The sequence below is a fragment of the Phyllopteryx taeniolatus genome, chromosome 5 (genome assembly GCF_024500385.1).
Source record: "Phyllopteryx taeniolatus isolate TA_2022b chromosome 5, UOR_Ptae_1.2, whole genome shotgun sequence".
Classification (NCBI taxonomy): Eukaryota; Metazoa; Chordata; class Actinopteri; order Syngnathiformes; family Syngnathidae; genus Phyllopteryx; species Phyllopteryx taeniolatus.
Window position 1 is genome coordinate 28089414 of NC_084506.1, and position 22743 is coordinate 28112156.

At 39.5% G+C, this 22743-nt stretch overlaps 1 protein-coding gene across 2 annotated transcripts; it reads left to right on the forward strand.

Moving 5' to 3' along the window:
- The first annotated feature begins 49 nt into the window (after positions 1–49).
- dapk2b (death-associated protein kinase 2b) lies at positions 50–22246 on the forward strand. Of its 2 annotated transcripts, XM_061774480.1 has the most exons (12): positions 51–183; positions 549–676; positions 9897–10118; positions 11673–11811; positions 13403–13532; positions 13616–13664; positions 13762–13788; positions 13866–14018; positions 14215–14260; positions 18776–18865; positions 18944–19024; positions 21088–22246. In XM_061774480.1, exons 2-12 carry the CDS (start codon positions 600–602, stop codon positions 21169–21171), a joined length of 1098 nt encoding a protein of 365 aa, XP_061630464.1. In that variant the 5' UTR covers positions 51–183; positions 549–599; the 3' UTR covers positions 21172–22246. The 2 variants fall into 2 exon arrangements, with proteins under 2 accessions (XP_061630463.1, XP_061630464.1); XM_061774479.1 differs by lacking the exons at positions 18776–18865; positions 18944–19024; positions 21088–22246 and adding an exon at positions 16518–18640 and having other exon boundaries at positions 50–183.
- Positions 22247–22743: the final 497 nt, after the last annotated feature.

A 22743-nucleotide genomic window follows, 5' to 3' on the forward strand; every position in this document is an offset into this window, starting at 1 on the left:
TATTGTTAGCATGCCTCCTCTCATGGGCCTTTTCATGAGAGGAAGGATGAGTGGGAGGGACTTGAGGTCATACTAAAGTGTGATGTTGCTGTCATGCCGTGACACAAGACAACACAAGAGGCTGAGTGAGGACACTTTTTATTCCATACAGGACACCGGAGCAACCTCTGCATCTCACTCGAGGTACTTTAATAACTTGCACTCTTATACTAACAGTACGCTTATGCCCAATATTTACAATGTAAAAATTGTCCCAACAGAAGTAGAACTCTTTGCCTAACCTGCCCTAATTATCCCCAAAGCTCCTTTTATTCTTCATAATCCTGCTACATTCCCAGCCCCTAAACAATGTTACACTGACCATGCTTGGCACCGTGTGAACACGAGTTGGATGCACATTCGGCCTTAATGAGAGAGACATTTCATTTCAGGAGTATTTCTTCCCTAGATGTAAGCAAAGTGGGTCCGGCTCTGAGATGGAATGCTTCTTGCAGCAAGCTGGGACATGCACTTTGAGAGACCAACTCTGTGAATGTGTGTGTGTGCAGGAAAGTGGATTTAGTGGTGTACACAAAGTGTGCTGGAGATCATCCATATCAATGAGGACACCTGGCATGGCGCTTTTCAAGCAGCAGGCTATGGAGGACTTCTATGACATAGGGGAGGAATTGGGAAGGTGAGTGCAGTGAAGCCGTTCGATTCCAGTTATTCAGCCTTTGAAACACTGGTGCTTCTTTGTGTGTGTGTGCGTGTGTGTGGGAGAGAGAGAGAGAGATGGGTGGTATTTTACTGAAATTTTCAAAATACCTTTCTATCAGAATAGATTTTGCATACAGGAGTGTTGCATGAAAGAAATGAGCCCTAGTTTATAAGAATCAGATAAGGATTCATTAATTTTATGCCACTTTCTAAGTTGAAAATGTTGCCAAATTTTTCAACCCAGAAATCAGTGTAGATCATTTGGATATTTGTGACTGAAATCGTGACTCTTTGGTAGAAATTTGCCGAATGTTAAAATGTAGTTAAACAGGCCATTTTCAGATTTTTCAATGGAATTCGCTCAAGCCATCTCATTTTTAGGGTCAAACTGAGCGCAATTGCATTGCCGGAGTTACGTCAAACTTCACGGGAAACAAGAAAAATAATAGTGAATCAACGACATCTATCTTGGACAAATCCTATGAACGTGTGACGTTCGATGCTGAAATCAAGGATCATTTTCATCTTTGTCACCACCACAGAAAATATCGAGCGAAATAAAAAATCAAAAAAACAAGGTGGTAAGCAAGGTAATCTGAAAAAGAACAAGTATCACCTTGTGCGAAATGACGAGAAAACACGAATTTGGTGGCCTTCCGCTAAATTCACGTACCCTATTTCCGCTACAGCTAAATGGAAAGAAAATGGTGTCTGTTTTTCTGGATTTAGAAACACACCTATGTGAGAGCAAATGTGTGAGAGTAGAAATGTGAAAGGAGGGCTACATGTCTGTAAATCGAAGCGTGTCTGTGTGATCGTGTAACTGCGTGTTTCAAAGTGTAAGTGCGTGTGTGTGAGAATGGGTACAGTATGTATGAGCGTAACTGAGTTCTGTGCAACTGTGTGTATGTGAGAGAGCGAGAGACAGAGAGTGTGAGGCTGTTGTGTGAGAGATAGTGAGAATGTGTCATAGAGAGAGAGAGAGAGAGAGAGTGTGTAAGCAAGAGGTCTGTTAAAATAGGGAGTGTTGCCCGTGTCTAGGTGACAGCAGGTCTTAAGGGCAAAAGTGAAACAAGTCAAGATTTGATGAGCTGTCTGTGTGAATGAGCTCCACCTCAGGGTGGAGGATCCTTGTGCTGAATGAGACTCTGGCATACCCACTAGACGAGAGTAGTTGCACATGAGGAAGTTGGCAGCGTGCAATCCCATGTGAGGAACCTACAAGATCATTTAACACTGACAGAAATCTTATCTGCTGACAGACCGACTGGGAGGGACAGGAAAACCCTTTCAGTGTTTCACTGTTATCCTAATATTCATTTTGACCCAATGTTTGCCATCTGTTGCCACACCTTAACACACTGGACTAACTGGAAAGAAACTGAAGAGTTGTGTTTGGATACACTAATAGAGCAGTGCTCAAATTGGGCACCATTGTCTGCATGTGTGTACCTGACCCATTTATCCTTGTTTTCTTGCTTTTGATGGAATTCTGGACCCTGTTTGAGTGTCGAACTGTTCCAAGTTTCGAGGGTCCACTTCATTGTAGCAGCAGTATTTCTTTGTATATTTGGAGATTAGGCGGTGGTCTACAGATTTGTATTTATTTATTGATTGGTCCAGTTATATATATATATATATATATATATATATATATATATTGTTGACATTCTGGAGCTGGGTCAACTCAAAACACTATCTCAAATCATCTTTTCCAATTGAAATTAATGGAAATGCCATTAATTTGTCCCCCCCCCCCCCAAAAAAAAGACAACAATTATTGTAATGTCATTTTTACATGAGGAAAATAGCAGTCTAATATTTTACTTTATAAAAACATACTGTAGGAATGACTATTAAATAGAAGGTAAAGGATGAAACAATTTGTGCATTATGATTCATTTTCTAATTCTGGCCACCGAGGGGCCATCCAGTCATGCAGAAACACAAGAGAGCAAGAGTTTCGTAACTATTGTAAATGACTCAGTAAACTCCAGTTGTCGTTTTTTCGCACAGGATGAAGAATAAATGCCTGTGAGTAATTGTTACATTGTCCCTCTACATGTGTTGCTGCGCTGTTTGTCTTCAAATATCCGTTGCTTAAAGCGTTACAACACTGTTACATACAGTGCCATGAAAAAGTATTTGTCCCCTTCTCAAATTCTTCTTTTTATGCATCGCTTCCCCATGTTAATGTTTAAGATCATCAAACAAAAAATAAATAAATAAATAACGGGCAAAGATAACCCAATAGTTTAGCACATCTGCCTCACATTTCTGAGGACCCGGGTTCAAATCCGGCCACGCCTGTGTGGAGTTTGCATGTTCTCCCCGTGCCTGTGTGGGTTTTCTCCAATTTGCATGTTTTCCCCGTGCCTGCGTGGGTTTTCTCCGGGTACTCCGGTTTCCTCCCACATCCCAAAAACATGCATGGCAGGATAATTGAAAACTAAATTTCCCATAGCTGTAAATGTGAGTGCGATTGGTTGGTTGTTTATATCTGCCTGCGATTGCCTGGCGAACAGTTCAGGGCGCACCCCGCCTCTCGCCCGCAGTTAGCTGGGATAGGCTCTGTCATACCCGCGGCCCAAGTGAGGATAAGCGGTACGGGAAATGAATGAATGAATGGTAACCCAATACACATAAAATGCAGTTTTTAAATGGTTTGATTATTCAGGGAAAAACTATTGAAAGCTACCTGGCCATTTGTCAAAAGGAATGGTCCCCGTGAACCTAATAACTGGTTGGGCCACCCTCAGCAGCAACAGCTAAAATCAAGCATTTTTTATTATAAATGGCAATGACTGTGTCACCTCTCTTGTGGCGATAGTTTGGTCCACTGGTCCTGGAATTGTTTGAATTCAGCAAAAATGGAGGGTTTTTGAGCATGAGCAGCCTTTTTAAGGTCATGCCATCACATTTCAATCGGATTCTAGTCTTGATTCAAGTCGAGTCTTGACTAGGCCACTCCAAAACCATTTTCTTTTTTTAAATATATATGACCTCCTAGATGAGTCGGCGCGATGCTCTTCGGTTACTTTTTGTAGGCTGGCCACTCCTAGGAAGGTTCACCACTTTTCCATGTTTTCTCTAACTGTGGATAATGGCTCTCACCGTGGTTTGTTGGAGTCCAAAAGCTTTAGAAATTCCTTTGTAATCCTTTCCAGACTGATAGATGCCAATAACTTAATTTCTCATCTGTACTTGAATTTGTTTGGATCATGGCATTTTGTTGCTGCTTTTTGAGATCTTTTGGCCGACTTCATTTGGTCAGACAGGTTCTTGTGATTTCTTAATTAAATAGGTCTGGAGGTAATCAGGCTTGGGTTTAGTCACTGAAAAGGAACTCAGTGTTCCAAAAAATGTGATCAGCCACAGTTAATTCATGATTTAACAAGGGAGAGGGGGCAATTTCCTTTTCACACAGAGCCAGCTAGCTTTTAATAGTTCTTTTCCTTTACAAATAGAACCACCATTTAAAAACTACATTTTATGTTTACTTTGGTTATCTTTGTCTGATATTTACATTTGTTTAACATTAAAGTGGGGGAACTATGCAAAAAAACAAAACAAAAAAACAATTTGAGAAGAGGGCAAATATTTTTTATGGCACTGAAGATGATCGCTCTATTGCCCGTCAATGGTGTTTCCTATGATGTGTTAGCGTTAAGCGAGCAGACATTAAGGCAAAGTTATGTGTTTGTTTTAAATAGTCCATCCATTCATCCATTCTCTACACCGCTAATCCTATTCAGGGTCGCCGGGCGCTGGAGCCTATCCCAGCTCACTTCGGGCGAAAGGCAGACTGCACCCTGAACTTGTCGCCAGTCAGTTGCAGGGCACATACAGAGACAGACAACAATTCAGACTCACATTCACACTGTCACCGAGTGGGAACTGAACCCATGCTGCCTGCACTGAAGTCAGGCGATTGTACCACTATACCATCAGTGACTTTGTTTTAAATACTCAACATGTTATTCTCTTTGTTTTGTTTAGTTTGACAGTAAAGTTTAACTGGGAGTGGAATTAAATAGCTTGATGCTTCTTTTTTTAATCTGCCAAATTGCTGCTTGTTGCAAAGTGAGTTGAGTTCATTGCCCCCATACAGTGCTCTTATCTCAAAATTCTATCTCAAAAGTCAAAGCAAAAAAAAAATAAAAATCAACAGAACAACAATTCATATCTCAAAAACCCACAAGTCGGGTCACTCGTGTCTCAAGGCATTACTCTATATAACTATGCATTTTCTATCGAAACAGCATTACTATCATTTTAATGTTGAACTTGTTCATCCATTTCTTGGATTGGATCTTGTTGTTTTCTGCAGGAGTTTCTAATGCTGTGACTGCTGGCTGTAAATTCAATACAAAACACTGGTTTTACTGACAGTTCATGGACACATTGTAAAAACAAATGTGTCAGTGTATTTTATGACTTGTAGCTGACTGCATAGTTCCTGACCAAAGCAAACAAGGTCGATATTTCTAAATTGCAGCCAAGGCAAATGCTTTTCAGTCTTCAAGAAGTCTTTCCATAGGTTGCAGGCCGTGAGGCCACACTGGATATGTTGAAGTCGAGACGTGACAAACAAATGGTAAATATAAAAGGGGATTTACACAATGTAGGAGGGGTCATCCAGAACGCATGTACATGTAGTCAGTTTAGGAGCAGTTCCTGCTGCATGAGGAATGTGTTTACTAAATACAGCCTGATTGAGGGAACTCCGTGTTGACCTTTTGCTCATTCCTGAGCTCCAGCTTGACGGAGGTCCTCCCTTAACTGTCAGCAGATTCTCACACGGCCATGATTCCCGGAAGACGCTTTAATGACCTCTTACTCAAGCAGAACAAAACCAAGGTGGTTGACCCCCTTTTTATTTATTTTTTTAAAAGTGCATCCTTAACAAAAAAAAAAAGATATTTGATAAAGAGTCTGAAATGACATTCAGTCGAGTGCGGACCCTTTTCAAAGCCAGGCATATCACATAAAGTTTGTTATCATGGGGTATTTAGTGAAAATTAAGGAAAATTATTTTTTTTTTTGCATATGAAAATAAAAGAGATTGTAAATAAATACTATTCCCAGATATGAGCAAATTTAAATGAAAATACATTTTTCAAAAATATTTGGAAAATGTTCTTTTTACAACATTTAAAAAATAATGTAATAACAATAAATAATAAATAATGAATAATAAATAATAAATTAATACAATTTCCAGATCTGGACCAACATTAAATGAGGGGAAAAAAGAAAATAATATTTGGATAATCTTCTTTTTACAAAATTAAAAACAAAATGTAATAACAATAAATAATAAATTGTATATGACTTTAAATATATTTAAAATATATATAAACTTCGACGATACAACTAAATACATTAAAAAAATGAAACGAATATTTGGAAAGTTGAAAGTAGATTTGACTGTTGAAAAAAAATCCAGTAATAAAATTTAAATAACATTGATTATAATAATGTTAATAACATTAATAAGAACAATATCAACATCATAAGCCTTCCTTAGTCTACTAACTGTCCATCCAATAACTGAAAAAACTTCCATGACGGAGTCACACAGTAGGAATATGGGACCCTCTTATATTATCTACCCATATTTGACTCATGCAGTTAGTGACTAGTCAATTATGAATATGTGTGTGTCATATGACCCCCGAGGTTGCTCAGCTCAGAAATGTGTTTAACTATTCGGCCGTCGCCACTTGTCCAACCATTCTTCCGACCTTGGCTTCGGATAATGACCTTCAGCTGTTGGCTGTGGAAAACTTGCAGAGAGGTGCCACTTTCTGTCCCAGTGGCCCGGCTTAGGGCTAAGACGGCCGGCACGCCAGGCCTGTTGTGGAATACCGCTCGCGGCGTCACGGCGTTCTCGTTCCCCTCCTCTGTTACTGTACACTTTACTGTAACAATAATGTGACTCCCATTCAGGCCACCATCATAATAAGAGAGCTTCCTCTTTTATTTGCTGTTCTAACAAATACGCCATGTGACAATACCTTCCCTGGCACTTTTTTCAAGAATAATTCAGCAAGTGACTGACTCGTCGCCTGGAACTGGGTCAACTTTTCAGTCGGTTTCAGGGGCGGAAAGGTCCTGTGAATAGAACAACCAGCGGGAGTATTCTGGAATTCACATTCTTTCATTTATCCCATTCTGGACTTAGAAGAAGAAGAGTTGCTATCGTCTACTGGATTCTACACCGTGCTTTTCCTCATGTCCTTCATCCAATAACGAAATGTTACCTGCATGGAATCCAATCATCAATCTTTGCTGGCTTGACACTGAGCAAATGCTATGTAGAAATCAAATCAGATCCCTTTACAAGGGCACTATTTTTCAAAGTACCAATCATAATTGTAAACTAAAATGTACACCCATAAATTCCGTAGAATTAAAAAAAAAAAATTCAACGTTTCAATTTAGCTATGTGCTCTTAAATAGAAAGGAACTGGACCCCAGTTTGAGAAAAATGTGGAGACCACATTTTTCCCTGTTGGACAACCTGGTGAACAGAGAGGTTTGATCGTATGCTTCACTACTCTGAAGTTTTGGGATCGAATCTCAGCTCTGCTTGCTTGGGTTTTCTCCAGGTACGTTGGCTTCCGCCCACAATCTGAAAACATGCCTGTTAGGTTCAGTGAAGACTCTAAATAGTCCATATGTTTGAATATCAGTGTGAATGCTTGTTTGTCTATATGCCATGCAATTGGCTGGTGACCAGTCCATGGTATGGCCTGCCTCTCGCCCATCACCAGCGGCCATAATGAGGATGGATGGGTTTTTCTGGCTTTAACAATTCATTTTTGAAAGCTTGTTTAAATAAAAAAAAATAATAATAAATACAGGGTGTTAGGTGGTGTACACTGCTTTTCTAGTAAGCTATGATTGACACTGTCTGAGAGAGAGTGCTATAGCAATATATTTATTTATGGTGGCTGTAGTTTGCAGTGTAACAGAACTGTACAGCATCATGTTCAGCAAGGTGATTTGGTAACTCAATTTGGCTACATGAGAACTGCTAAAAAATAAAAAAATAAATATATTTGTACACCACTGTGAAGTACAGTACAACCACAATAATAAACGTGATGTATTGTAGTATTTGACAGTATCTGATGGTATCAGTCCAAGTGACCATTATAGTATTATAGATTTTCTTTTATTGGATGTCATTACACTGTACATGTGAACTTGAACGACTGGTGATTTACAATTACAGTAGGTGCAAAGGTTTGACAGGCTATAGTGTATGTATGCTCATATTATTTTGTTATTCAGTTGGTTGACTTGTTCTGTGGGCTGTTGTTGCATGTTTACACAAATTCAGCCGTAAAAAAAGTGCACTTAAATGTGCCTCCCGTCATTAAGTTATTGGAAAACTGGGTTAAAAGTTAGCATTTTTCCTGGCAGCTGTCAAAGAATGAAAGGCTCCATGAACTGCTCAGTGTGAATTTTCTCACCTGCTCACACATTTGATTAAAGAGCAAACAGTGATAGGCAAGGGTGTGCCAAATACAGGCCACACATCCCAAAGCAATGAAGAAGAGTTTATGAGATTGATGTGGGTACCTGCAATTAAGACATTTGCTTTTAATCTACCATTTGCACATTGGTTGATGTACCTTTTCCTCTTTTGTAGTCATTCTCCCAGCTCTGACGACATTCTTCTTCTATGCTGCAGTGAAGAGACGACAGGTGCAGAGGATGTTATTCTTAGCTCTGGAGATAACCACAATAACAGTGGACACAGAGATGATAACCTCTCCTCGACACACTGGTATCATGGACAGCCTAAACATCTAGAAAGCCAGGCCTTGTTATTTCATATATTCATAATGCTATTAAGTTGTCTGGAGTAACCGCTCAACAAAATGAAATTGTTCAAATTCTTTTTGTGGTCATGTCACATAATTGCTGCGCCACTTGTTGCTAGGCAGAATTCCAGGAGCTCAGTACTTTGTGCCCCATAGGCAAATGAGGAAAAAAAAAAAAAGATGCCACATGACTACACTTTTGGAATGGCAGTCAAAACTGATTTCATCTGCCAACACAACACTACAGTATTTCTGCATTACAATTTACTGGGAAGTTGGAAATGACTAACTTCTAACTAGGAAACATATAACGTCAATCAAGTTGGACCTCCTACTTACTCAAATGGATTCCTACTTATCAAGGGAGGACCATCCTGTCAGTTCTGCCTACAGGAAATGTATCACAAAGGAGTGGTAACACGTTTATTCAAGTTTATGATCACAAACGTTGCACCATATAATAAAGACAGGGAGAATTGCCACATGCTGTACACTTAAACAGTGATGGAATGCGAAACATAACCCACTGAAAGACCAACCCTGCTCTGTTGTGTAATCTTTAGGATGAGGATTGTTTGACTTGGCACGGAGTTTTCTCAAGTGGGAGGACAGCCGCTTGGCCCTCACATGCGGCTTGTAGTGATTGTTCTAAAACAGGAAGTGATGGGTCATACTGCAATATTTCACTCATGACTTCCTCCCAGAAGTTTGCCGTCACCCTCAGCTATGTCCTGTTGACACCGCATTGCATTATCGGGTTCCTCAGGTGAAAATGTTTTGAGTTAATTAGTAGCGGGCCATTCATTTCTTACCTGGACCTTCAGCGGGGAGTCTGTGAGCAAACACGACTTAAAGTGAGCTCCGATTGAAATGACAAAAACATTTAATTTTAAAACTGCTGACCTCTACTACTGAAATACAGTGGTATATATTTATAATTTACTCCCATAAGTTAAAAAAAGTATATTTTTTTTAGACCATAATTTGATACACAAAGCATTATGGGAATGATGACGTAGAATGGCTGTTGTAAAATTGTTACGTTGCTGCTCTCTGCAAAGCTAAGTTAGCCACTTGTGAACAACTTTTATCGTCAGTGAAAAGAGTTAAAAATGCCATACTGCGCCGCTTTTGGATGCAATTTCCAATCAGGACGGAATGCAAAAAAGGAGTGAAGCATTCATCGCTTTCCCAAAGAGAGAAAGTTGAGGAAACGGTGGGAGGATGCGGTCGGAAGAGTTGAGCTGTTTAATGGAACAAATGTTACAATTTAGGTTGTAAATGTACTGTACGTTAATGCTTCTGATAGTGTTTAGCTCAACAGAGAAGGCCACCACTTTAATTATTTTGTGTCTGCAGCGGTCAGTTTGCCGTGGTCAAGCGTTGCAGGGAGAAGAGCACGGGCCTCGAGTACGCCGCCAAGTTCGTCAAGAAGCGCCAGAGTCGGGCCAGCAGACGCGGCGTGAGGCGTGAGGAGATCGAGAGGGAGGTGGACATCCTGCAGCAGCTCCAGCACCCCAACGTCGTGGCCCTTCACGACGTCTACGAGAACCGCACGGACGTGGTGCTTGTCCTTGAGCTGTGAGTCCACAACACACAACAGTACAGCTCCAAAAGCTTGTTTTTCTTGGCCTATTTCAGCCCGGCAGTGCAGTACTGTGAGACAAGCATTTACACGACATGCATCAAAGTCTTTTGAAATAGTTCTGTTGCTATTTTTCTCAATCCGTACCCTCAATTCTAAACTGTTGCATTTGTTCTTTGACAGGATCAAAGGAGAGATTATTGATATGGAAAATTGATGATACAAGAATAAATTGTCAATTATGCCGAATGGTGGTGCTGCTGGCTTGATGGCGTCAGAAAAAAAGTATCCCATCCACAGTATTGGCTTTAGTCCTTTTTGGGCAATTGAGGTTTGCTGATAGCATCTCTCAGCAATCACATGCAATTTGTTAGCAAACTGCTACTATTTTTATTTCTTAATATATATATATATATATATATATATAATAATATATATATATATATATATTAATGAAACCTTTTATTTTGTTGCCATGCCTTACAGCACATTAGATGTCATATTGCGCAAACCCTCAGCATACCTCACAAGGGCTCAGCTCTGCGGTAATGTTTTTTTGCGACACCAGTTCCAAAGGACTGTCACTGATGATGTCGTGATTCACTCGCCAGACTTGCGTGCAGGCAGCGTCGGTTCACTTCCCACTAATTGACAGCGTAAACGTGAGTGTGGATGAACGTTTGCCCATGTGGCCTAGGCTGTGATAGATGGGTGACCAGTCCTGGCTGTAGTCTGACTTTTATTTATAGATAGATAATTTTCTATTAAATAATCTTTTTTTTTTTTTTTTTTTTTTTTTATATAATGTTCAAATTGGTGTTTTCATTAGCTGTAAGCTGTAATCAAAATATTTTGTGCAATGAATTAGTATAATGTTTTTTCTGTGTTAATTACGTTTTCCTACTTTTTTCAAATGTATTTGTTGTTCATTGAACCTAACATCCATGTTTTGGAATTTGGGATCTCGCCGAAGTACTGGTATCGGTGGGTTTCTACAACTCACTTGTTAAAGCCAACTCAAACTGGACTCTGACATTTTCAGGACATGTTGTGTTGTCAGTTTGGTCAGTGAGTTTCTGTGTCCTTGTTTGTTGTTTGCTCTCATTCCTGTGCCCAAATGGCTCTCAAAGAATCAATAATGCAGATTTTGAATAGAGCCCTCAGTGAAGAGGGGCCCTGTCTGGCTCCCGTCGCTTCCCCGGAACGCGGAAGACCCGATTAGAAACGAACTGTGAATGCTCAGTTTAGCATCTGACAGCTTTTGTCAGTCGTCACGTTACAGAGTGCGTCACTAACTCCATCGTGTTTTCAATGTGCCTTTGCTGGCACATTGCCAGCTGGTGAAAGAACACTTTGTATGTGGAGTTTTTCATCAATTCTTTTCGATAAAATGTTAAATCCCACTGTAAAAAGGGCAATGGTCTTGCCAGAACTATCCCAGGCATTCCAATTGAGGGCATCCCAACCCTGAGAACAGACTCAGATAAAGTTTGAGGGCCTGCTGCATGATTCACTGAGTGTGTGTGTTTGTGTGTGTGTGTGTGTCACAGCGTTTCTGGCGGAGAGCTGTTCGATTTCCTGGCTCGCAAGGAGTCGCTTTGTGAAGAGGAGGCCACTCAGTTTATCAAACAGATCCTGGATGGAGTCCAGTACCTCCACTCCAAGAGGATTGCACATTTTGACCTAAAGGTGTACTACATGTTCACAAACAGTATCTCATATGTGGAGGGGGAAAAAACTTGTTGTCGTAGCTACACTAAAGCAGGACCTAATGTGAAATAGGGCTGATGTAAGGACTGTCAGGTTATTGTGAACCACACTTCCTTCCTGTTTTCGGAGGCAGAGGTCCAGACTCTCAGATATAAACATCACAAGGTTATCTCATCTGTTTCGCAGAGCAGTGTCGCCCACGCTACACTCTGACAGTCACCGTCCTGTTATTCTGCCGCCACAGCTCCTCACACCACACACTTTTATTTTGGTAGTTATTAGGCAAACAGGTCTAATCATTTGGGGGCCCAAGGCACTCAGTCATGCGGCCTCCACGGTTTGAAAATTGTTTATCATCAACTAAAAAAATGTGAATTTAAGAAAATTCTATTTCCTGAGCTAGACAAAGTCCTTCAAATCCTTCTTGAGGATTACTATCTAACAACAACAAAACATTAACACGTTTACTGTAAATGATAAAAAGATTAATCAACATTGAATATAGTTGACAATTTTGACCGCTTTAAAAGGGGAATTTTCAGTTTGAAAACCGCTAGCAAGATTAAAGCAAAACATGTAACCTTCAAATTAATCTTCTATGCACAATGAAAGAGTGATGCTTTTGTATTTCTTGCAAAACCAGCAGTTTAATCCTTATTAGGCAAGGAACTATATTTGATAGCTTACAGTATGGTAAAAATGCTCCATGCAAACCTCACAATGAGGCAATGGAACAACAGCATGTGATCCTCCTCAACCAATCAGCCAATACAAATAATGCCAATAGTGTATAAAGTGTATTAAAATGTATATATGTGTATATTTTATAATGTACATAAAAATGTTCATGAGAGTGTTGGAAAAAAAAAAACGGGCATCTCAATAAATTTGAAGATTGTGGAAAACCTCCTTTATTTCAGTTGTTCAAATCAAGAAGGGAAGCTCGTAAATTATATGGATTACACTCAGAATGAAATATTTCATGATTGATTGATTGATTTAAAAAAAAAAAATTGATTATAGTTTACAGCAAAGAAAACCCTAAATTCACCATCTTGAGAAATCAGAATATTATGCAAGAAACCATCAAAAAGGATTTTTAATCTCAAAATTAGTTTAATATTTCTTCTGTTAAATAATATGAATTTCACCTTTTTAATTGAACTACTGAAAGGAATTCATTGTTCTACGATATTCAAATTTATGTTATATTCTTTTTCATTTTAGACTGACATATTATTCATTGTTTTTTAGAAATTAGATTACTTCTTATATGATATTAAGTTTCTATTTTAATCTGTAGTTTTTAACACTTACGGTAAAGTGTCCTTAGGTGTTTTGGAAGCTAAAATTCAATAAAATAATCGTATAGGGTTGAAATTTAGAATGTTCTATTGTTTCACTTAAGCTGTGTTCAATATGAAAGTAACCACTGCATTGTTTTTCTTAATGCTTTCACTAAAGGTCCCTTCGAGAAGGTGTTTTGTGTTGTTATCATTATGTGTGTGATATTACCAAAACTAGAAAGTAGGGTGTTGACAAATATTTCTATTGGTTTTGTTGTTCTCAGCCTGAAAACATCATGCTACTGGAGAGGAATGTTCCTCTTCCCCGCATCAAAGTCATTGACTTTGGATTAGCACACAAGATAGAAGCCGGAGCAGATTTTAAAAACATTTTTGGAACCCCGGAGTTTGTTGGTAGGTATTTTTATTTAGTAATGCCTGCTATAAAAAGAAATAGTTGCGATGTTTGTGACGTGGTGGTGTTATTTGTTTTCCAGCTCCAGAGATAGTCAACTATGAGACCCTGGGGTTGGAGGCAGACATGTGGTGAGTTTTTAATTATACTTCATGATTTGGCAAATTGGCAGCAAGTCGAAATTGTGGTTAGCATACTGTGACCTTTCCTTGTACTATCTTCTCACAGGAGCGTTGGAGTCATCACGTATATACTGTAAGTTGAATAACAAACTTAAATGTACCAAAAAGAGATGATCAAGGAGGTTCTCAGTTGGTGTGTTTTCTTTTCAGTTTGAGCGGCGCATCGCCTTTCCTCGGCGAAACAAAGCAGGAAACGTTAGGGAACATCTCGGCCATGAGCTACGAGTTTGACGAGGAGTTCTTTAGCAACACAAGCGAGCTGGCCAAGAGCTTCATCAAAGAGCTGCTGGTGAAAGACACGAGGTAGAACAATCGTCCCTCTCACAAATGTCACAGTAAAATCGTTTCACAATCAGGCATCTTGTTCTTATTGCTTCGCATGTGTTTCCCATCATATTGCACCTTCAGGGATTGTAACCGAAGTTGTGTGCGTTAAACTGAGCCAGACCCTGAGGGGGTTTGCATCACTTACTCAGCCGAAATTTTTATCCCGTTTTAGGAAACGGATGAACATACAAGACGCCCTCAATCATCCTTGGATTAAGGTACTATGTGTGTGTGTGCTTGTTTTATGGTGTGCACGTGTCTGTAAAGCAGCATGCAATTTGGGTTTATCCATCCAAAGTGCATCAAAGATGTGCGTGAACATAATGAGACCCTTGCGCCACTTTATTAGGTATACTTGCGCAATCTAATGTGATCCAATGCAAGAGGTATGTTATAAATTCTGTCTGCCGATTAAGTTGATCAAAATATATCAACATCATATTGATAGATGTTGTGATATGTTATGTTTATTATTATTATTTTAATAATCCTGTAATCTGTCTTTTTTTTCACTTAATCGATGAATCAGATTTTTTTTATGTAGTTTTTACATTTCCATCCCTTTATTAAAAACATGACATTGTTTCAAATTGACTGCAGAAAATTCACAAACGTAAATTGATTATGATTCAGTTACCGGTTTGCTCCGTAACATGTCAGAAAATAGGCAAAAATGTTGGTAATTGTTTTCCCAAAGTAAAAGAAAGATAATCGGTCTGTTTTATTATTATAATAAATTTATTCATATTCAATGTTGAGAGGCTGAAATTCTGAGGATTTGGACAATTTTAAGTTTAAGACCTGTGCACGTTACACGATTATCAAAAATCATTATCTATTAATTTGATAACCAATTAGTTGTCGATTCATCATTGCACATCTAGTTATGTTAACTTATCCAGCTACAGTACATAAGAGGGACACACTATTACAAACATTTCTACACAAACTAGAAACCCAATAATAAAAACAAGTAGTATTAAGTTTATACCTGAGCATTACTGGCACTTTTTTTTTTAAACCAAAAAACTTTGATACATCACTCTGATTGGATCCATGAAATTGTTTAGTTGTACCAATAAATTGGCCAGTAAATGTTCCTCCTTAGTGAGAGCTTGATGCACAGCACTACCATCACTACACCAATACCACTTCCTGCAGAGATTTGCTCATTCTTTTTTTATGACAATTTTTTTACAAAAACATTGCTTTTTATTATTATTTAATTGAAACTTGTATTAATGGGGTGGGTGAAAACAGTTTGAGTAGTTTGTCAGAAAGTAGATGAACTAAATTGCTCCAATTCTTTATGCTGGACATATTTGCAGCTGTTTGTTACTAGACAGAATCAACAGAGCTCATTGTGAGGCACTGTCCCGCTAGTTCATTGCAACTGGATTTCCCAAAAGAGAAAGGACAGGTAGAGATGGCATTAACACACAGTACAAAGGATTTAACTCCGGAAATAACACTGAGTATGATAAGTTTATCCATACACTCTGTTATGAAATTGAATCCCTACTTACACTAGACATGGTGATGCGAGACTGCCACTGGGTCAACCTGAAATTAAATGTTACGAATTGTTTTCTAGATGATGTCAACATGCAATACAATTAACACCTGCTTATCGCAGGGGATATGTTCAAGAAATAGGTGAAAATCCGTGACATAGAGACCATATTAAAAAACTTCTCAAAAAGAGTTTGGCCCCTCCCATACGCTTTAAACATTTAAACACACTTTTTAAATACATTGTAAATGTATTTGAACACACACCAAAAAAATTGCAAGCTTGAAATGCAATGACAATCCTGTACAGGATTGAAAAGTGCTGTGTGATATGAATATCTCTAAATGGCAGTCATACTTAAAGTATGGATTTCCATAGTCAGGTGTTATGTTGAGAGGGAAAGTAAATAAGGCTCAATAAAACGACCGCCTAACTCCGTCCTTTCTGAAAAATATCGAGGAGTTTTATCTTGGGCTTAAAACGAAATAAAGCGACCGCAACACGCACAAACCGAGCATACAACTCTGCGGGGAAAAACTATTACCGGAGTTAGTTGGGTTGGGGACCTTCTCTGCCTCCTCTTCTGGCTCTCAATTACTGTATGCTGCAGCTCTTCCAGTAGACTTCGGTGTTGCCCAGCATGTTGCAGAACAACTTCATACAACACTGAAGGCGCGCAACTCTAAATCTGGACTTGCTTCTTTACTGTAAAAGAAGGTGCTTAATGTGTTCCAACACTGTTTGCCGAAGTGCATGCTATTGCTGTTTTTTGGTTGTTGTGCAAATGTGTGTAACACAACGGGAAAGCTCGGTGGACGCTCTTCCCTGCCATGGCTTCTGCTGTAGGGTCACACACTAATCCTACAGAGCCACGTCTGCTGGGAATCGCCACTTCGTGTGTTGTTGAGCTCCAACAGTGAGCCAACTTATGACTCAGTGTTCCTCCATCCTTGTGTCCGAAGTCCTGCGGGCGCACGCCGGAGAGCGCCGCCCCGGAGGCTGAGCAGAAAGCCGAGCAGCTGAAGAGCAAGCGTCTCAAGGAATACACCATCCAGTCGCATTCCAACATAACGCAGAACAACACCTATGCCAGCTTTGAACGTTTCGCCTGCGTGGTGGAGGACATCGGTTTGATGGAGACAGAGGTGGCTGAGGTGACGGGGGCCCACCCCACCTTGCAAGGTGACCTCGAGGCATTACTCGCCGTTTACAACGACAAGGAAGCCTGGTACAAAGAGGAAAACGAAAGTACCAGGAAGCAACTCTCCCAAGTCCACTATGAGTATCGCAAAGTGGTGGCCACCAGGAGGCTGCTGAGGGAGGACCTGACGGTCGTGGGCACCACCCTGGAGAGCATCAGCGGAAAGTACCAGCACAGGCAGAGTCAGCTGGATGTGCTGAGGCAGGAGCTGAACTCGGAGCTGCAGTGGCTGCAGGAGGTGATGAGCTCTCTGGAGCCACAGGGCGCACATGGCAGCAGTCTGGACGCAGCGCTCAAGGAGCTGCTGCGTCAGGGGGAGCTCCAACAACCCCCCACCAAGTCCAATTAATATGAGGAGAGACTTTTTATCATTTTTATGTGATGACTTTTAACATGCTTTTGGAAGGTAACATATTGCTCATGTAAGCAAGTGCAAGCCTTTCCCAACTTTCATTGAGCCAGAAAAAAATCTCTTTTTGACATTGTCATTTTCTCAGAGGTGGTGAATTTTCTTTCTGGAAAAACAAAGATTTGTATTCATCGCAATTGTAATTACTGACGATCGGGCCTGATCTCTATCCCACGCAGATAGTGGGGCCCCACTGTACACTGCAAAAACTAAATCCTAACCAAGATAAAAATTGCAAATCAAGGCAATATTATGCTTGTTCTTTGTTTGCCAAGATATTTCTTCTTACCAAGTTAAATACTTCTGCTTGAAGTAACTAATATTCTGATTGTATTACTTTTCCCCTTCTTTTTATACCCTTTGCAGTGTATATACTGGGGTAATGATGGTCTTCCCTCATTTTACTCACAAAATCTGGTCCTGGGGTCGGACACAGGCTCAGGTCCTCCTGTGCGGAGTTTGCATGTTCTAGTGTGGGTTTCATTCCAAAAACATCCATGTTAGGTTTATTGAAGACTTTAAATTGTCCATAGGTGTGAATGTTTGTCTATTTGTGCCCTGTGATTGACTGGTGGCCAGTCCAGGGAGTACCCCGCCTTTGACCCAAGTCAGTTAGTAAATGGATGGATGATGATGGACAAAAGTATTAGGACAACTGATCAACTACAGGATGTGAAAATTGAACAGAATATGAATTTGGTTTCCCTTTTGCAGCTGTAACAGCTTTGATGACCTATTCTAGCTCCTCGCCGGCGTTTGACGTGGTTGAGGTCAGGGCTTCTATCAGGTCTTCCACACCAAGCTCATCCAAGCTTGTCTTTATGGAACTTGTTTCCCCCCCCTGGTATTCTCACATAAACTTGTCCAACATTTGTAGATTCAGGGGAAAACATTGGTTTCGTGAGCCATCATTTTTTTTTCTTTAGATCTAGAGGTAAGGTCTCATTTTTTGGAGCTCGGGGATATATAAAGCCAGGACGATTGATGTTAGGTTGACTTCGATAGCTTTTTAATTTTGACAAGTGATGACAGTGACTGTTGTGTTACCAATTATTTATGACTTCACTGTGTTCTGAATTCAAGATAGTGAAGCCAGTCTTTGCAATGGAATGCCTTAAAATTACGCTTTTGATTTATTTTTCATTCCATTTTATGATTTAGTACTGCATGTTTTTACTGTGGCAAGCAATTTTAACTGCCCATTCACGACATTCGTTTATTTTTCCTCATTTCGAAAGAGCACTTTTTATTGAAGATATTATTTATTTACTTGATTTAATCATATTATTTATTTCTTGGCTATATTTTGGACAACTCTAAAAATATAAAAATGTATGCATCAGCCCTTATGTGCAATACTTGAATGATGCTTCTGTTATTACAATCGCTACAGATTTAAACAATGTGCACTTTTTGACTCTGTGTTAAAACATTCACTGTTATTAAATACCTGAATTAAATATTTTCAAAAAGCAGTATGTGTTCATTGCATTGCATATTGTTTGTCCAAATTATCTAAGGTTCCATTTTAGGTCAGTCTATTTATCAGATTTGAAAATAAGTGCATAAAATATTAGATTTTTAGTTCTTTTCTTTTCTTTCCTCTGTAGCCTCACAATACTAGACAAGCTATGGTCAAGAGGTTGTCAGTGGTGAACTTAGAGAACTTCAAGAGGCAGTATGCCAGGCGCAGGTGGAAGGTAAAGCTTGGACGCACACTTGAATGTTCAAATGGCAGTAAATCATTAATTGTGCCATTTAATTATTCTTTTTTACAGCTCTCTTTCAGGATTGTGGCTCTGTGCAACCACTTAACACGGATCATGAAAAAGAGCCACAAACTGCCAGTGCAGGATGGGGTAAGAATCACTTTTTATTTTATTTAAGATGACATCACACCTCAACTGATCACCAGTGAGGAAAATATCCACTTTGTCCCCAGCTGTCTCACTTATTTTGACTAAGTATCCCTTATCTCCGGATATCATATATGATTTAAAATCAGTTGGTATCTTGCATTGTAACAGGATCACAACCTGTCAAAGTTGAAAGACTATCTCTCTGTTTCTCTATCTCGGCTGTCCTGATCTGACCTTTGACCTATTTAATGTTACACTTTTAGGGCATTGTGTCGTTCAAATTCATGGACTGACATCATAATACAGTGGAACCTTGATAAAACGGATCCCGATATAACGGATATCGGATAAAACAGAGCATCGGGACTGAACAACGTGTCCTTGACAGACCTTCAAAGTCTGTCAGTTCCAGAATTGGCTGCTGTTGTTTACTGGCGCGGTGGCACAATGCAGGCAGAGAATGGGACCAACGTATTTCCGGGTCACAGATGTACAATATGACTAGATGTGCCTATGTGGCAGCCATGTTGAATGTGGTGCATTGACATGGCGGCCATGTGATGATGGTTCTATCTATTGTCTATTGTGCGTAGCGCGAGCTCGAGATGCATGGCTCTAAGAAATACAAAACAAAAGTCTTTGGAGTCTGGAACATGCTATTTTTGGTACAGTAAATTTTTTTTGTCAAGCTGTTCGTCTTTGGCAACGGAGTTGGAACTAGGAAGCACACCAATTCCTCGCGGCTCATGAAAGCGACTCGCCTATGATCAGTACTGTACGTCAAAATATCACCATGACCAAGCACACCGATGTGGTAAATTGGGATGAAATGTGAAACTTTCAAACATTTTCAAGCTTATTTACAATAACTTTGTACTGTACTGGGGGTTTTAGGCCATGAAAAAAATACAAAACAATAATTTTGTACTGTAAAGTAATATGACAGCATATGGCCTAAAAAAAAAAAATGCTTCGATGTAACGGACTGTCAGCTATATCAGACGACCCCCGCCCTTATGAGTCTGTTCTATCGAGGTTCCTCTGTAATCCCTTAAAAGTTTGGAGAAGAGCAGTTGAAAATTGTGACTACTACAGAAGGGACATGCATTGATTTGATCCCTGCTACCTAAAATTTCACATGCTAATTGGAGTTAAATAATCGGTCCAAGAAACTACAATAGTCTCCTTTTTCGCGAGGCTGCTGTGTCTCCCTGCAAGGCTCGTGAGCATGAGGTCCACGTAAGCAAATGAGTGACATCTCTTCGGTAACGCCTCCTATCTCTACACTCACTAAATGGCTAGTTCTCCTCGCACCGAGTCGCTTTTAAAATCATAATTAAAATTTGATTAGAGCCGTTAGATGAAGCCTGAGAGGGATGATTTTCAAAAGATCATTTTAATAATATTCTCCTGTGCGGTCGTAGAGACAGTTTTAACATGTATGAGAATTTATTTTTTTTGTTTCGTTTTTAAACTGCGAACTTCAGCTTTAAATAATTAATTGTTGTGAGAAATCATTAACATGATCAGTATCTTCACATGGATGAATATCATTAATTAATGATAGCATTTAACTAAAGGTAGTTCAAGCAAATTTGTTATTTGAGAAATGTGGATCAAATGATAGCTCTTTTACCAGTAGCCAAGAAATAGCTCTCAGTTTAAAAAAGGTTGGTGACCCCTGTTTTAGACTGCTGACAATTGGCACTATGCTTACTTTGATCAGAAGGCTTAAATTTGGCCTGATTTTTAATTTGTGGGTCCCGCTTTTCGGTCAAATCATTGTGTATATCTTTCAAAATCAAAAGGGATCTTGAAACAGGCCAAGGGGACAATTACACCTGCAGATTGCTTACAATGAACATGTATGTTGTAGTCTTTACAAATATCCTGAAACTCAAAGGGCTAGAGAAGCAAAATGGAAAAAAGGACTTTGATTTGATTTGAGTCTGACCTTGGCCACCTCTGTCATCTGATGTTGGACTATTCAAAATCCATAGGATTCTTGCATTAAAATAATTTATTAGTGTAAGTGTGTTAACTGAGGCCTGTGTTTATGTCAGAGGGACTGTGAAAGTGACCAGGAAGAAGAAATGGAAATCCTGAAGAGGCGGCCCAGGACCAGAAAGAGAAGCAGCACTTCCTGAACGAAGCATTTTAAAACATGTCCGTCCCCAACGTTCCTGTTGCGAGACACTCTGCACGAATGCACGCAGGCACACGCACACACACACACACGCACAGACACACACACACACACACACACACACACACGCACGCACACACACACACACACACACACTTGCAATGCAGCTGTTACTCCTCCTCAAGAACCAGTCTATCTATTTGAACGACTGCACTGGGATGCTTCTTTCGTCTCTGCGACCGAACTTCGCCACATAATCTGCTGGCATGTTACGTAGCATTTTCAAATTAGAAGCTTTTTTTTTTTTTTTCTTTTCTTGACAGTAGGAGTATTGTTGACAGGAACTGAAGAGACCGTGTTACTTCACATCATCATCACTGATGTAGACAGCTTCCGCTAAGAACACGCAGTCTTAAAAATCCTTCAGCTGCCGAGTGCTGACAGGGGGATTCTCTTCTTTTTATTGGGCGAGCTGCACAGAGATTGCTCCAAAATGTGGTTCCATTAACCCTTTATTGGGGATTGAGCCATATTTGCACATTTAAATATGGGTTCAAAATGGACCTTGAACGCCTCATTATTAGGCATTAAAATCATTAGTTTCTTCCCATGAAGGAAGAAAATAATAGTGTTAAAAAAGGATGAAATATGTCCAGTTAGAATTATGTAATAATGATGTGCCATTATAATTAGACAGAATATTCTGTCTTGTTTGTAAAGTTTTAGTGTTTAAATGTTGACTATTCAAGTATTTCAGTAAGCAGTGGTGATGATTATAATTATTGATCACTTAATTTGCTCATGGCAATCATACAATATAACATTGTATAAATAAAGTGTATAGATATGTAAAATACTTTTCACAGTGCAAACTCATAATGCAAGTGTTTTGATGTTTTTATAGTGTAAATGTGAATATCAGCCGAACGTCTTACCTGTTTTAAACACAAACGTATCTATTTGCTTTGTTTATTTCTATGTACTGTTCATTGAAATCTTGTTTAGTAAACTCCTCGACATTACTGTGAGTGCATGTGATTTCATTTTCTCAGAAATTAAATCATATCACATTTGTGGCAGACTTGCTTCATTGAGCCAAGCAGTCACTTGCTCTCACAAAAGTCACGTTGTTTGGGAGCAGTCACTCTAAAAGAGATTGCAGCGATCATTCCATCTGATCTGATCTGATCTGAATGAATGTCTGGTAGAGGCATAAAGTAGGCCACTAACACAAAAAGATGCCAAGAAGTCAGGGTTAGGCATCAACAACAAGATGGTCGGGCCCAAAATCCTGACTGCATTGGTACAAGAAATGATGTCATGTTCTAACATGCAGCATTTCTTCTGAAAATGGAAGTAATCACCCTGGTTGGCATTAAATGGGACATATGGAAAATGTACTTTCTAATGATTTGTATAAAAACAGTAGGGTTTCTTGAGTGACAGTCCATCAATCAAGTGTGGAACTGAACAACCAAGTAACACTTGTTATTTGCGTATTTCTGAAAGTGTCTGTAAGTGAGACGCGCTGCACTTCCCCACTGCGATGTAACAGTGGGGCGTTTTTTTTGTG